Source organism: Chamaea fasciata, unplaced genomic scaffold, assembly GCF_029207755.1.
Source record: "Chamaea fasciata isolate MVZ Bird 193981 ecotype frontalis unplaced genomic scaffold, bChaFas1.0.hap1 SCAF_26, whole genome shotgun sequence".
NCBI lineage: Eukaryota > Metazoa > Chordata > Aves > Passeriformes > Sylviidae > Chamaea > Chamaea fasciata.
The window spans coordinates 155,168-170,374 of record NW_027094111.1 but is presented as its reverse complement, the minus strand read 5'-3'; the positions used below and the strand labels follow the sequence as shown (position 1 = coordinate 170,374).

General features: G+C 52.8%; 1 protein-coding gene and 1 non-coding gene across 10 annotated transcripts; both read left to right on the top strand.

Annotated features, from left to right (window-relative positions):
• The first annotated feature begins 67 nt into the window (after positions 1–67).
• Positions 68–8,994, top strand: RCC1 (regulator of chromosome condensation 1). Of its 9 annotated transcripts, none has more exons than XM_066204600.1 (13): positions 68–318; positions 538–583; positions 978–1,019; positions 1,426–1,475; positions 3,876–3,953; positions 4,055–4,242; positions 4,790–4,969; positions 5,053–5,149; positions 5,715–5,837; positions 6,031–6,186; positions 6,513–6,632; positions 6,939–7,091; positions 7,633–8,994. In XM_066204600.1, exons 4-13 carry the CDS (start codon positions 1,442–1,444, stop codon positions 7,806–7,808), a joined length of 1,305 nt encoding a protein of 434 aa, XP_066060697.1. In that variant the 5' UTR covers positions 68–318; positions 538–583; positions 978–1,019; positions 1,426–1,441; the 3' UTR covers positions 7,809–8,994. The 9 variants fall into 9 exon arrangements, with proteins under 9 accessions (XP_066060697.1, XP_066060698.1, XP_066060699.1 ...); XM_066204601.1 differs by having other exon boundaries at positions 1,358–1,475; XM_066204602.1 differs by lacking the exon at positions 68–318 and having other exon boundaries at positions 575–664.
• On the top strand, positions 674–878 carry LOC136301600 (small nucleolar RNA SNORA73 family). Its single transcript, XR_010723905.1, has one exon. It is a non-coding gene; the product is annotated as a small nucleolar RNA SNORA73 family (small nucleolar RNA).
• Positions 8,995–15,207: the final 6,213 nt, after the last annotated feature.

Sequence of the window (15,207 nt, the reverse complement as noted above, 5' to 3'; positions counted from 1 at the left end):
CTGCTCTCAGTGGGGGCCTGACCGGCGGCTCCTGACGGGGGTGGAGAGCGGCTCAGCCATGGCGGCGCCTCCCCTGAGGCCGCGGCTTTTCGCGCCCTTCGGCCTGCGCCTGTGCCAATCGCCCTTCCAGCCATTGCGCAGGCGCTGCTGGCTCCGCCCCTTTCGCAACATAGGCCCCGCCGCCTGTGCCCAAATACGGTTTTCCCCGCCCCTCACGCGGGACGCGCTCGCGCATTTTAGCCCCGCCCCGCGCCCTATAAAGGTCGCCGCGCGGCGTCGTAAGGCCTCTTTCGCTGTCCGGAGCTGGGGTGATTGAAGGTATGGCGATCCCGACTTTTACCCTTTTTCTCCTTTTTTCTCCTTTACGTTGCTGTGCCGTGAGGTCCTAGTGGCCGCACAGCGCCGCGCTGTAAGCGGATGCCTGCTGCCTCCCCATTTTAACGCTAAGATACGCCGTGAGTTGCACGTCGCTGTGGGGGCAGCGGGGTTAACCCGCGCCACCTCAGCCGCGGCTCAGAGGCATTCCTTTTCCTACAGGTTCCGCCAAAGTCTGTTAAGCTCGGTTTGTCCAGTTGGCTCCAGTGTGAGTATCCGCCATGTGGCCACGCCGCGTGGTCGGCGGAGCGGAGGCGCGGCAGGACGGGGGGCGCGGATCAGGGTGGTCGTAAGTGTTCCAACGTGGATATCCGGAGAAGTCGCTCTCTCTCGGCTCTGTCCGTGTGGCGCACGGGAGCGCAGGCCCTCGGGCCCGTGACGTACAGTCCCCTTCCACGACGTTGGAGAATAAGCCGGGCCCCGAGCCTGCAGCCTGCATATTCCTACTGCTTCTCTGAGCCCTTGGGCCGTGACAGAGGAGACAAACCATGCAGGAAACACTGACACGCAGGGTGGGACGGGGAACACGTGTGGATCTGCGAGGGAGACAGGCAAGCTACTAAGCAAATCCTTAAAAACGGCTTTTTTTTTTGTATTTTCAGTACTGGAACTGCCAAAGATAAAGTGGAGCACGATTTTTGAAGGTAATAACCTCGTTTAAAACGTAATATTGTGTGTAGTTTCGCTCTTTTCCTTCAAATAAAATTTAACACTTCAAATAAGTTCAGGCTGTTTCGACGGTGTTTATAGAATAATTAGATGGGCATACTGAAAAAGTTATAATCTAGACCATATAGGGATGTGCGTGGTGGTAATTAGAGCTTGGATCGCAGGCTGCTAGCTTCTACGATTGTTTTCAAATTGGGATAGATGGGGAAAAGAAATAATTCTTGAGTCTTAAAGGGGAAAAAAAAACGGTTATAACTCTTAGCAGACAGAAAAAAAATCGCTGGAGTTAAATAAATGTTTATCACACGTACAGTTCTATTTAAATAATGTGGGACACGAGAAAAGTGCTGAAAAAACAAGGTCTTTCCTGAAAAATTTCAGAAAACGCTGGGACGAAATGACCAAGAAAAATCGGCCTTTAGTGGGAGAGGGTGAGTATGTTAATGAGTATGCCCAAATTAGGTGGCTGTCCAAGTCCTGTAAGTGCACTGTGTAATGAAAATGCAGCCGTAGGGGTTAAAACGCGATGGAACCCGCAATGCGTGAATGAAGGGGACTTTCAAAGCTTGTGCTTGGAGCACGGAGAATAACGTGTGTCCTTGGGTCCCTTGGTGGAACGTGCACTTCCTGGGTTTTGTGGAGTAATGAAGCCAGGGCCTGGAGTTAACACGTTATGGGAAAGCAGCTCGGGAAGGAAAGACAATCCACGGGATGTGGGGTTTGCTCAAGTACAACTGGAAGGTAAAAGGCAGACGGGACGGGGGTTGGCTGGTCCAGCAAGAAGGAATTGCTTTTGGGCTCCTTAAAACTGGGGATGCTCGGGGGGGAGGAGGGGAGGGGGAAGGGCTAAGTAAAAGCATGTGCTTTCCTGTGGACTACACTTTTAACCTTCCCATCGATTCGACCTTGTGGTTGCAGGTTATTACATGGGAGGTGATACTGAAAGTGGGTGGATTACAGCATGTGGGTGGAAGCAGCAGTTTGTGGGTTTAGGCCCTGAAACACAGCCCTAACTGATGTTGATATCTAAATCTGTACCTACAGTAGACAACTCAATAAACTTCACTTGCTTTGGCTTGGTGTGTTTTTGGCGAGTGATCTGAATGTTAAGGAAAACTTCATGCTCCGGTGGTACCTCTCCCTTGTGTAGAAATGTGATTCTTGGGGTGCTGCTGACCCGTCCCAAAAAAGTAGAGTGTAGAAATGCCCTGTGACACTCTGTTCAGTCTGGATTAGGAGCAGATTGTACCTCCAGTGCAGGTTTAGATGGTCTCTGGGCGTGAAACGCTAAGTCAAGAAGGGTTAATGGAGTCTGTGTGGCTCGGGGTGGGGGGAAATCACACATAGTTCTCATACTCCTGTAAGGGGAGGGATGCTGATGGGTGGGGTTAGGGGAGGTTCTGGTGTGGATTGTATGAACCGGGCCCCAGGAGTTGGCTGGATGTTCTGTCCTTTGCCATGAAGTCCCTAGGGAAAGAATAGGGGTGGCGGTGTATCTGCTCATCAAACAAGTCCCAACATGAGCCTGGGATAAATACTCAAGGGGTTATTATTCCAAGGCTTTGCAGTCACATGGGCTGTGGATGACTCCTGTGGATCAGGGTGCGTACAAAGGCAGATGAGACTGTTGTACCAGGCTAGATCATAATTGGGAACTTGATTTTATTAGTAAATTAAGCTGTTAGGCCAAGTGCAGGCCTCTAGACTTTACCAGCAGATTTAATCAGTGGAATAAGGGCAATTCATCCCACTGGATGAAGGAGAAACTTAAAAGTTTGCTGTCTTCCAGCTGACTGGAGAAGTTTAGTAAATCTTTCAAGAGTAGAAGTGTATTCTCCACATGAAGCAGCAGTAGGTTGCTGGAAAGGTGTGGAGCTCAGACATTCTGGGTTTCAGTATTCTGTTCATTATCATCGTTCTGTGCGTTAAATGACCACTTTTTTTGCAGCAGCTCTTGCATCACGGCTGGCTGCCCGCACCTCTGGAGGTTAGAAACAGGATGAGTTACTGATACGGGTCTATTGCTCGGAGGACCACGTATTGCCACCCTCCGCGCCTGCCTTGTGCTGCCTGTCCTTCTGTGTCTGTGTCCCCTTGTCCTCGTTCTGTCCCGTCCCGTCCCGTCCGACCTGCGGGGGGCTGACCCGGGCCCGGCCGCGGGCCCCGCCGGCCGCCAGGGGGCGCAGCGCCACGAGGAGCCCTCGCGCGCGGCGCCGCGCATGCGCAGAGCGGAACGCGGCGGGGCCGGCGGGCGGTGAGGGAGCGCGCGGGGTCGGGCCGGTGGAGCGCGGGAGGGACCGCGGGGAGACGGCCATGGGGACACGGACACGGGCGCGGGGGGCGCGGCGAGCCCCGGGCCGCCCTCGGCGCAGGCGACCGGCCGACAGGGAGAGCTGCAGGCGGCGGGAGAAGCGGCAGGGCCCGGCCGCGGCCTGCGCGGCCCCACGTGAGGCGGCGCCGCGGGGAATTCGAACTGCGGGAAGGGGCGGGGGGCGGTGCTCGGGCCTTGCGGAACCGGGAGGCGGGGCTGAGGACGCGGACACGGCTCGGGTCCGAATCTTCCCTTTTCCCCTTCCCCGTTTTCCCTCTTCTCCTTTTTTCCCTTCCTTCTCGCCTGCCTGGACCTGAAATCTGGAGAGGTTTTCATCTGCATGAGGTAGGGAGTATGGATAAAATTCATAAGGGAAACTTTCCCTTTTCACAGAGTAGGAGAAGGGATTGGTGTTCAAATCGCAACTCAGTCGCCAGGTCTTTTTTTAAGGTGGAGGGGACACCCCAAACAATGAACAGCCCAGTGGGCAACCCCTTACAGGCTCTTTTTTGGCATTTAGATACCAAGATGCCAGGAAAACGCAGTGCGAAGAACCCTGTGCCAGAAAAAGAGACCCTTGAGACGAAGAAGATTAAAGGTAAGAAAAATCCCTGGGAATTTTCTTTTCACTTTTCCAGGGGCGATTTTTACCAGGAAACGTGTACCCCCACATGTTCTTTTTCCCCTTCCACCCCACAGTCAGCCACCCATCGCACCGCTCGCAGCCTGGGCTGGTGCTGACACTGGGCCAGGGTAACGTCGGCCAGCTGGGCCTGGGTGAGGACATCATGGAGAGGAAGAAGCCAGCTCTGGTCACGCTGCCGGAGATGGTGGTACAGGTGGAAGCTGGAGGGATGCACACGGTGTGCCTCAGCCAGACGGGAAAGGTGAGTGCAGTGAGGTCTGGGACGTGTTCTGGAGGAGGGGGTAGGAATCAGCCACTGCTCTGCCCACATATTGTTCCAGCTTTGCAGGAGAGCATGGTCTCACATGGACCACAAAATTTTAGGGGGTCAAAAGGAGGACCTGAAAGGAGCCTGCAAGAGAATTGGAGAGGGACTTTGGACAAGAGCATGGAGTGAAAGGACAAGGGAGAATGGCTTCACACTGACAGAGAATAGATGGGTGACATTGCTATTTTAGATGCAATATTGGGAAGAAGTTTTTCCCTGTGAGGGTGTTGAGGCTCTGGTGCAGAGGAGCTGTGGCTGCCCGTCTCTGGAAGTGTTCCAGGCCAGGTTGGACAGGGTTTAGAGCAGCCTGATTTAGTGGAAGGTGTTCCTGCCCATGGCAGGGAGTGGACTGACATGAGCTTTAACCCAACCATTCCATGATTCTGTGATAATTCAGCCTGCTGAATCTCTGTCCCCTGACTTTATACTCAGCCTGTTGCCCCTCTGGGCTCCATCCTGACCACTTGCACCCAATCTGCAGATCTACACCTTTGGCTGCAACGATGAAGGCGCCCTGGGACGTGACACCTCGGCTGAAGGGTCTGAGACGTCTCCAGGGCCGGTGGAGCTGCAGGAGAATGTGGTGCAGGTGTCGGCGGGGGACAGTCACACGGCCGCGCTGACTGAGGACGGCCGGGTCTTTGTCTGGGGCTCCTTCCGGGTACGCTCATTCCTCAGATGCTCGAAGCTCTGCTGGTGGCTGCTGCTCCTGTGGCTCATCTCTGTCTCTCTCTCTCCCCTCAGGATAACAATGGAGTGATCGGCTTGCTGGAGCCCATGAAGACTAGCTCCATTCCTTTGCTGCTCCAGCTCGATGCACCTGTTGTTAAAATAGCTTCAGGTGAGCAGTGCCCTGGGATGTGCAGGGTCAGGCAGGTGCACAAGGCTGTCACAACTCTTGAGGGATGTCCATGACCTCCTGTTTCCTCTTGACTTGCTCTGAGCCCAGTACAAGAGTATACTTGCTCATTTCTGACTCTCCAGAGAGCAGACCTTTTATCCCCAATAGATATGTTGGCCCCAAAAGATTCACGTTCTGAGTTAATATTTAACCAGTCTGATATAGAATGCCTTCCAAGAGTGGCCTGAACTGTGACCCTGTGGGGCCAGAGCACTTGCTCTCTAATGAGGCCTGGAGAACTGAGCACAGATGCCAGGGAGGTTGTCCAGGGCCCAGGGGAAGTTGGGACACACCTGTGTTTTTACCACCTACCCAGAGCAACTGCTTTGAATTCCTGGGATCAGGAAGAGGGAGATCCTGGAGTTTTGGGTGGTAGCACAATTGATGTTGAGGTATCCAGTGCAGTAGACCCCACAAGCTGGGACAACTGGGGTTTACCTGTGGGATCTCAGCCCCCAGGGCTTGGTGAAGATTCTCCATGACTTATCTCTCCTTCCTGTCCCAGGAAATGACCACTTGGTGATGCTGACAGTGGATGGCGACCTGTTCACATGTGGCTGCGGTGAACAGGGCCAGCTGGGCAGAGTGCCAGCACTCTTTGCCAACCGAGGAGGACGAAAAGGACTGCGTGAGTGGATTTAGTTCTCAGAGGTGCATCCTTTGGTTCTAGCTCTGCCATTTGCAGTGGAACAAAGGGACCCAGTCCCTGATGCTCGAGGGCTTATGTGTAATCAGTGACCTAAATGCAGTGAGCCAAATCCTTAGATGAAGGGAGGGTGCAAATCCTTAGTCCTTGTATAACACCTTGTCTCCTGCCCCAGAGCGGCTGCTGGTCCCCCAGCTTGTCCCTGTCAGAGGCAAAGGGAGAAGAAGCAAAATGCGTTTCCAGGACGCTTTCTGCGGGGCATATTTCACCTTCGCCGTCACGCGTGAGGGACACATCTATGGATTTGGCCTCTCCAACTACCACCAGCTGGGTGAGCTTCACCTGTGTTGCTCCAGATCTTCTGCCAGTCCACTGCTGCCTTGGTCTGATGGGGGAAAGCTGCTGGGTTCCCCAAAATGTAAACACTGAACACATCGGAGCTGGAACTGGGGGTGGGGCTCACCCTGCATAGCTCTGGGTTTAGGTCCCAGCCCATGCGCCCTCTGGGTTTGAGCAAAAATTAAATTTTGGGGCTGGGGCCTTTATTGGTCTCTGGTGGGGTGGGCCCCAGGATAGATGGCTCAGTGCCAGAGCCTGGCCTGGGCTGTCCATGCCCGTGGATCTGATCCGCCTGGCTTTGTGCATCCCACCCTGCAGGGACCCAGGACACCGAGCCCTGCTTCTCCCCGCAGAACCTCACATGCTTCAAGAACTCCACCAAGTCTTGGGTTGGATTCTCTGGTGGGCAGCACCACACAGTCTGTGTTGACTCTGAGGGTGAGTGACACTATGACAGGTGGGCTGGGAGTCACACAGAGCAGGATGGGGGGATCTCATGGCCCTCATCGTGGCCAAGGAGCTGTTGGGATGGACTCAGTCATGAACTCTGCTTTTGCACCTTATTGATTTTGGGGAGCTGAAGGATCTCTATCCCACCCTGCCTCTTCTGGATGGGTCTCAGGGTGTGGTGTGGAAGAGTGATGCTCCTTCAGGAGTCAGACCTGGGAAGAGGGTCCAGCTTTGGCCCTGCTGCATCTTCTGCCCCACTCAAGTCACCTCTCTTGTGTATCCGCTGTGCTCTAGGTAAAGCCTACAGCCTGGGCAGGGCAGAGTATGGCCGGCTGGGCCTGGGGACCGGGGCGGAGGAGAAGAGTACACCCACAGTTATCCCGGAGCTCCCCAGTATCACCTCGGTGGCCTGCGGAGCGTCAGTTGGTTATGCCGTCAGCAGGGATGGTGAGTGCCTGCCAGGGTTTGGGAACAGTGCCTTCTGTACCTTCTTCATCCCTCCATCCAGCCACACACACCAGCACCACAGTTTGCTAGCTGGGTTGGGACTGGGGCCAGGTCCTGGTGCCGATCACCTGGGGGCAGCTGGGCAACGGCTGCTCAGATGTGTTTGTGTGCCTGCAGCAAAAGGGTTGGTCAAGTGGTGTTGACCAGGAGGGGGTTGTTGGCCTGACAATCTCTTCTCTGACTCTGCTGATGCAAGACCTCCATGCTCTGGTGGTGCATCTGCCTGTGTACAGTGTCTGCAGGAAGGAAGGTTTGGAGTGGGCTGTGGGTTTAGTTTTCTCCCCCAAAGGGATAAAAGTTCCTTGGCTCTGTGATGGAACATCTGTTTGAGTTGCAAGTGCTCCTCCTCTTCCTCCTGCTTGTGTTTTGGACTCACAGAAACTCACTGCCTGGGTGCGAGGTCCCCTTGGGTTTGGGTGCTGGCTCCCCTTCCCATTGTGCAAACACTCGGAGCTCAAAGCTTGCTTCAACTCTGTTGCAGGACGAGCGTTTGCCTGGGGAATGGGCACTAACTACCAGCTGGGCACTGGGGAAGAGGACGATGTCTGGAGCCCCGTGGAGATGACGGGGAAGCAGCTAGAGAACCGGCGGGTGCTGGCTGTGTCCAGCGGTGGGCAGCACACGGTGCTGCTGGTCAGTGACAAAGAGCAGAGCTGATGAAACGACACCGCAGCCGAGCCCAGTGGGATCACAGCACCCGCAGACCCCCCACAACTTCTGCCTGGGTTGGGGAGCCAATTAGCTGGGGAGGGCAGGAGGCTCATGGAGCTGGGCCCAGCAGCACCTGTGTGGTTGGAACAGGGTGCCCATGCAAGCATTTGTCTCTTTTCCCATGGTGCTCGGTGCTCTGTCAGCTCCCTGAGTCCGCTTGGTCCTAAACTGATCCTGGTTTTGTGCCTGGATGGATTTCCACTTGTCTGGTTTTTTAACATTTCCCAGCCCAGCAAAGCCAAGTGTTTTGTTTTTCACTCTGCAATCAGGTTTGGGTATCAGTCTCCCTGAGGTCCCCATGTTCCCCACATCTGGATGCTCTTCCACCCCCTTCACCTAAATATACCTCTGTGGCCTGGGTTTGTCTGCTGCCACCCACCAAACCCCTCTGAGCCCATTCCAGGCAATCTGAGTCCAACAGGAATGAGCCCAGGAAGCTCTATCCTCCAATCCAGAAATTGTGGCTGCTGTGGAGATATTCTGCCTGGTGTAGGAGAATGCTGCTGGATGATGCCTAGCACACTGTGACTGCTGGAGAAGGGAAGGGGGACTCCTGCCTCCCATCCCTCAGGCATCTAAGCTGAACCCCCCCACCCCTCCCAGGCAGTTAGGCTAGGACAGGTTCCTCACTCCCCATGGCCACGGAGCAGCCACCTCCAACACTGCTTTTTGCAGTCCTGGCCGCTCACTCTTTGCCATTGCCTTTGGAAAACCAACCAAATCCATCCCACGGGTGGGAACGTTGTTACTTTAATTTTTTCGCTTGCTGAGGAGGGGGCTTCATTTTGCTGTGAGGGCCTCGTTGAGCAGACACCCAGACCTCAGCTCTGCATGGAGAGGCTGGAAACGAGGACTCCTCCCTGTGACTTCTGTGCCCAGCCTGCTCCATCCTCTCCTTACAGGAGGTGCCTTCCAGGTACCTGGAGTGAGGAAGGGTCTGCAAAGAGCTAAATTATAGCAATAGGAGTGGGGGGGTTGTGGCTGGGGAGGGGGGGGAATCTGGAATTATACAGTGGTTCCTAAGGGGTTGGATTTTTTTTTAAAAAAGAATATGTATTTTGGTTGATTAATCAAGGCAGAAAGGACAAAAAACTCATCTTTTAACATTTGGAATAAACTGAGTTTTGATAAACCCAGGCTTTTCCTCTGCTTAGGAGGGGTGGGCGGTTCTCCCGTGGCCCTGCCGTGGCTCCTGGGGACAGCCGGGATGCTTTTGGGGTGTGTCACGGTCCCGCCCGTGTCCCGGTGCTCGGTGCGGTGCCGGGCGTGGCCGCCAGGTGGCAGCAGGAGAGCACGCTGGTGGCCTCAGGACTGGCGAGGGGATGGTCCCTGTCGTGTCTGTCACCCTCTCTTCATCCCTGCCTGTCTGGCGGGTCACCCCGGTATCTTTGGGTCTCCAGGGACACAAACAAGCCCGTGGCACAGCTGGAAGGATCCTGGCATGTCCCTGCTGGGTGCTCCCAGCTGGAGCTGAGCCAGACGTGTGTGGAGACTGGAAGCCATGGGGCAAATTCCCACATCCTAGTGTGACTGGAGCCCCAGGTCGCTGTTTAGACTTAATTCATCTGGACTGGAGCAGGTTCCTTAATGAGCCTTCGGGCAGCGATGGGCTTTGGGCACTGAGAGCAGCTCAGACTGCTGGCAGCTCTGCCGCTCTCATGTAGGATGAGCTTGGATTTACAATCAGGGATGGCCTCAGTGGGTCCAGCTGAGAGGCTGGGGGCACCCACCTCCCATCAGGTGGGTTTGTTTTGGTGGTTGCAGTCCTGGGCTTGCAAAGGACTTTATTTTTCTCTCTAAGCATGAAATTGGGATGTGGGGCAATGGGGAATGTATTGCAAGGGGTCAGGCCCAAATTTTGCCATCACTGCAGGCTGAGTCATGTGCAAGTTCTCTTTAATCCCATTGCTAATTCTGCTCCCTGGGGCCCATCCCCATTTGATGCTCTTCACTGAAATATGACCTGCTGGATACCTGATGGAGAAACTGCTCTTTGTCTTGTGCTTGATTCCCAGCAACAACATTTATCCAAAAATAGCCTCAGCTACCGGGGAACTGGGAGCCAAGATCCCATATCCCAGTGCTCCCAGTTCCTCCCTATCCCCAACATTGGCAGGTTTTTGCATCTATCTCTCACAGTTAGGCAATTCCTTGCAGCAGGAACAGGATCAGTGGTGGCACCATTGTGTGGTCACCACAGGGTTGGATTCTGTCAAGAGCCATTGCAATTCCTTGCTCCAGCTCCTGCAGGTGCACAGAAAACCCAGATCATTTCCAAATAAGATGGGATTGTATCTATCCTTGAGGGCTGGTCCTGTTCCTGGAAAGGGAAAACACGTCTTTGTGAATGGGGAGCTTGTTGGTATTTTCAAGAAACGGGGGGGGGGAAGGGCTGGGGGAGAACAATAAGATTTAACATATTCAGAACTGATGAATCAGCCGTTGTCTTGGGAGCCAGAGTGACACTTCAGTGGGAAGCTGCTGGAAACTGGGGGAAGGATGAGCCCCCACACGGGGGGAGAGGGTGGGCAAAAGAAAACAGCTTAATTGAGGAAAGGGAAATGTCTCATTAACAAGTTTTTGTGCTCACAGAGTGAACGGGAGGAGTTTTAAGGATGAGGAAGAGGAATTTGGGTCCTGTGGAGTGGAAACCTGGCTGTGTCAGGATCCAGCCTCAGTCCACAGTGGAGGTTTTCCAGTGGTGACACCTCCAGACCCTCCCTCATCACCAGTTGGCAGCTCCAATCCCACACTCTGGTCTCCATCTGTTGCTATTGGAAATGCATAAAAGGCCTTTGATTTACAGACAAAAGCTGGGAAAGTGGAATTTGAGGGCTTTAGCATCCATGGAGGATGAGGCCTGGTGGTGTGAAGATCTTTTGAGGCCAGAATAAAAGCACCTTGAGTGTTTGCGGGGTTTGTGAGGGATTTTTTTTCCATGTTTTTTAGCATGTTGCTGTTTTAGATAGAAAAATTCTGCCTATGCAGTGGTGCTGCAGGATCTGCAAGGAGGGAATTGTATCTTCAGGAGGATACCGAGATTGTTTTCTTGTTCTTCCTTTACTGCCTGGAAGAGGAAACGAGCTTTAATTATGGCCAAGCTGCCCATGATGGGGTTTAATGATGGGTCTGCAAGCAGCAGTTTGGTCATTGTACTGGGCTGTCTCTCCCTGAATCCCATCATTAGGGCTGATACCTGACCAGTATATACCAGGATAACTGGCATGTGCAGTGCTGTGGTGTGTGCAGTGCTCCTGGTAGAAGTGTGTCTTGGGTTCCTTTGGGATGAAAATTGGGCTTAAATAGTGATGTGGGGGTGTCTCTGCCCCCTCCTCAAACTGCTGAAGTCCTGGTTCCTTTCCCATTACAACAGGGCAAAAATAAGGAAAGTCTCATATGGCTCACACAATGCTTGGGAGCTGGGGAAGGGGATCCTGGCTCTGTCCCTGCCTGGAGGAGCCCCAGTGCTCACACAGGATCCCAGCCAGCCCCCATCCCCTCTCTGCATGTTCCTCCTGGTCACGTTTACTCAGGGAATAAAACAGTCCAAATTAAGCAGAATTTGTAACTCTGAAAGAAGAAAAAAAAGTCCTCTAGGAATTACTAGTAGTGTTTTTTCCCCCCCTGTTAAATGATCAATTGCAAGACAAACACCTCTGTCAGGCTGAGAGCCTGGGTCCACCCCAGGCTGCTCTATGGTCAGGAAGCTGGGAGATCTTGCACCTCTCCTCCCCAAGAAAGCCAGATCCATTCATTTCCATCTGCATATTAATGCAATTCCAAAGTCAGCCTAAACCTTCAGACAAAGAAACTGGCATCATCATAATTAATCACAAGCTCAATGCATTATTTGGTGAATTAATTTTAAAAAAATGGGGGAAAGGATCTTTCCTGCAATAACACGTTTTTGGGCTGCAGACATCCCTGGAAATAGCTGGTTGGTGTGTGCCAGCACAGGTTGCTGCGTAATTAATCTGGGCTGGCTGCTAGTTTAACTGGGCTGTGAAGTCACCAGAATCAGTGCCTGGCTCAGTTTTCCCAGGGTGTTTGGTATTGAGGGGAGTCCTCCAGTAGTGCTGGAGCAGTGATGCCCTGGCTGAACAACACCCCCAGGCTGGAAATTTGGTTTTCACATGCCCTCTGTGCTCTTTATCATTTCTCTTCCTTTGTGAACTAAGAAACCTACACAGCAGAAGTGATAAATACCTTAAAATCCAAAGTCTCATTAACCCAGAGCAAAGTTACTGACTCCAACACCCATTTCTGTTGCTTTTTGGCTAAATCCTCATTTGCATTTAAATTACAAATGTAATTTGGGCCAGAATTTGAGCTGCTAGGCTTTTAAAATGAAATAATACCGTGATGACTGGTGGCAGAAGAGGCTTTTGGTGACTAGGGCTTGCAGACAGTCGCAGCTAAAGGGCTTCTGGGGTTCACAGAGCTGAGTTTTTCCAAGTCCAGGTGAGTTTTTCGAAATTGGAATCATGGAATGGCCTGGGTTGGAAGGGACCTTAAAGCCCATCCAGTCCCAACCCTTACCATGGGCAGGGACACCTTCCACTGTCCCAGGGTGCTCCAAGCCCCAGTGTCCAACTAGGCCTTGGACACTGCCAGGGTTGGGGCAGCCACAGCTTTTCTGGGCACCCTGTGCCAGGGCCTCACCACCCTCACAGGGAAGAGTATATTTAGAGTTAGTTTCATCACTCCCCAGACTGCTCCCCTGAGCCAGACCCTGCTCATTTTTGATACCTGGGAGTCACAAGAGAGCTGGAAACTGCTTCCTATCTCCGATTTTATTTTACTTTATTATTTTAATTTTTAGAAAGCAGGGTTTCTGTACAGAAATGCCACTGTAAGGCAAAAATCCTGATGGTTGGAGCTGGGAACAGTGGCTGAAGTACTTTGTGAGATGCAAGGGATCCGGTATACTCAGTTCCATCACACATGGAGCAGCTGCGGTAGGGAGGTGTGATGGGAGGCCTTGGGGTCACTTTAATTTCATACAGCTATAGTCATACATATATACTTATAAAAGTACACAGAGTTCCCTCCAAGCATCCAGGCTACAGCAGGGCTCAGTCTGGGCAGGATCACCCAGTGCTGTTTCCCTGAACTAGGATTTGTCCCCAGTTTCCCAGGCCAGATGAGGGGCTGGAGGAGCTGGTTTTTAGGTGGGAAGAAGCTGAATCAGCCCCCAAATACCTGCTGGGATGCTGCCAGAATGGGATGATTGAGGTCCATGTCGGCCTGTATGCTCTGGCGTGCTGCTTGCCACCCATTTTTCCCAGGAATATTCTGTTTTTCTTTAGGTCATCAAACCTGAAGCTGAGGAAAGCCACTCTCTTTGCTGTGTCCTGGGCTCTGAGCTCTGCCCAAGCATGGTGGAATTTTAAAAAGTAATGACTTGAAGCATTTAACCCACTTTAAGGCCATGGCAGTCACATTTTGCAGCAGGCCAGGAATTCAGCAGATAAAAAAAAGGCCCTGTGGGGATGGGAAAAGTGGGGGCTGAGCTTTGTGGGGTGGCCAAGTTGCTTGTGAAGCCTCAAGTCAACCTGCAGCTCCCAGCACTCATGAGTGGGGGGTTCTTGGCCCCCCACAACACAATGACATGTCCTCCGTGGGGCTGTGCAGGGGCAAGGGTGCTCCATCCCTGATGCTGGGGTTCGCTTCCGCTGTGTCCCCCATTCCCCCCCTGTGCTGTTGTGGGAAACACTGTTCTCCATTGTGCCATTCCCAGCCTTGAACATGGGGTTGGTCTTCAGGGGATACTGAGGCACTGGTTAAGACAGCTTGAAGGTATCGATGGTATGGGGTCATCACATATTTTAGGGGTGCCCCACAATTTGAGATACCAAGCTGATAATCAGCTTCGTGCTGGAGCTTGGAGTGAACTCCAAAATGTCCTGCTCCACAGCATGGGACATCCCACCCCTACAGGAATATCCAGCCTGGTGGGACATTCTGAAATCCCACCTGGCTGGGTCCTCGCCATCAACCAGCTTCAAACCCACAACGTGCTGCTGAGGGTTCTGCCTCAGGGTGGGTAGAGGTGGAGAGCTGAAGGATGGTCTCCAACTCCTTCTGGATACTTTAGTTCCTCTTCTCACGGAGCTGAAGCTCAGCTTTATGTGATCTTAGAGATTTTCCCCCAATTCCTGCTATGGAACTGATAGTGCTTTCCCTTATCTGATGCTCCATGAGTAGACGGGCTTGTGGTAGCAGGGGGTGAAGAGCCCAAGTGTGGCCATGCCAGTAGTCCAGGACTCTGTTCATGCCTGCAGTGGGATTCTGAAGAGCCCATGACATGTACTGGAGGTGTCCAGTTGCATGCAGCACTGAGCAGGAGGCTTTTGCCTGTGGCACATGCACATGATGCAAGCAGATGGGAAGGATCATTCACGTGCATTGGCACAATTGATTTGAGACCCCAATAGGCAGTGTCACCCTATTTGATTCCTTTGAAAGAGAAATTGGTTTTGACTGCCTCCTGGGCTCTGTCTTTCTAAGAGGGAGGGCTGCAATTTCCACAGTTCTGGAGAAAGGTGGGGCTGGTGAGGTGAGGTAATGGCTTTTATTAGCTTAAATGGTACAACTGGAGAAACCAGACACAAGCCAAGCTCTGCACCCAGCCTATGAGCCCCAGGTGCATTTGGGCACTCGCCTGCTTCCTCCAGCTGTATTAATTCATTCTCTCAATGCTATTACTACTTCCTCTGAGCATCCTCCTCCTTGCACTGGCTGACTGCTGGGCAACGACAGTGGGAAGGTGAGAGGAAGGAAAAGTGGTGGATCATGAATGTGGCGCAGGCTGGAGGGGTGCTTCAGGGAGCAGGAGAACCCATCAATTGTTCAGCTGCAGATATTGTGGTCAGAAGGTCCCTGGATGGTGGTTCTTGCAGGGTGCATTGGGAGTTGAAGGTCAGCTATCCCATTAGAGGGATGCTGTGCCATCCAGATGAGAGCTGAAATCCTCAAATCTCTGCCTCCTGGGGGCTGTGGGTCCTTTCTAGGTATCTGCACAACGTCTGTCCCTGCTTGGGGAATTGTGAAACGGAGGTGTTATTATTGAGATCTAAAAAAAACCAAAAACAAACCAAAAAACAACCCCATCCTATCCTTTTTGTCTCTGCTATGGAAATCTGAGTGGTGCTGTTGTTCATTCTTCTCCTGATGGGCAGGGGAGTGAAAGCCCTTGGTGCAGCCTGTTATTCCATCCTAATTACTTTAGCACTGTCAGGAACAACTCGAGTTCCCACAAATTACTCCCTTAATGAGGTTCTTCTTGGGTTTAATGACTTCGTCAGTGCCCTGTCACCCTGGTAATTTGGTACTGGCACATGGA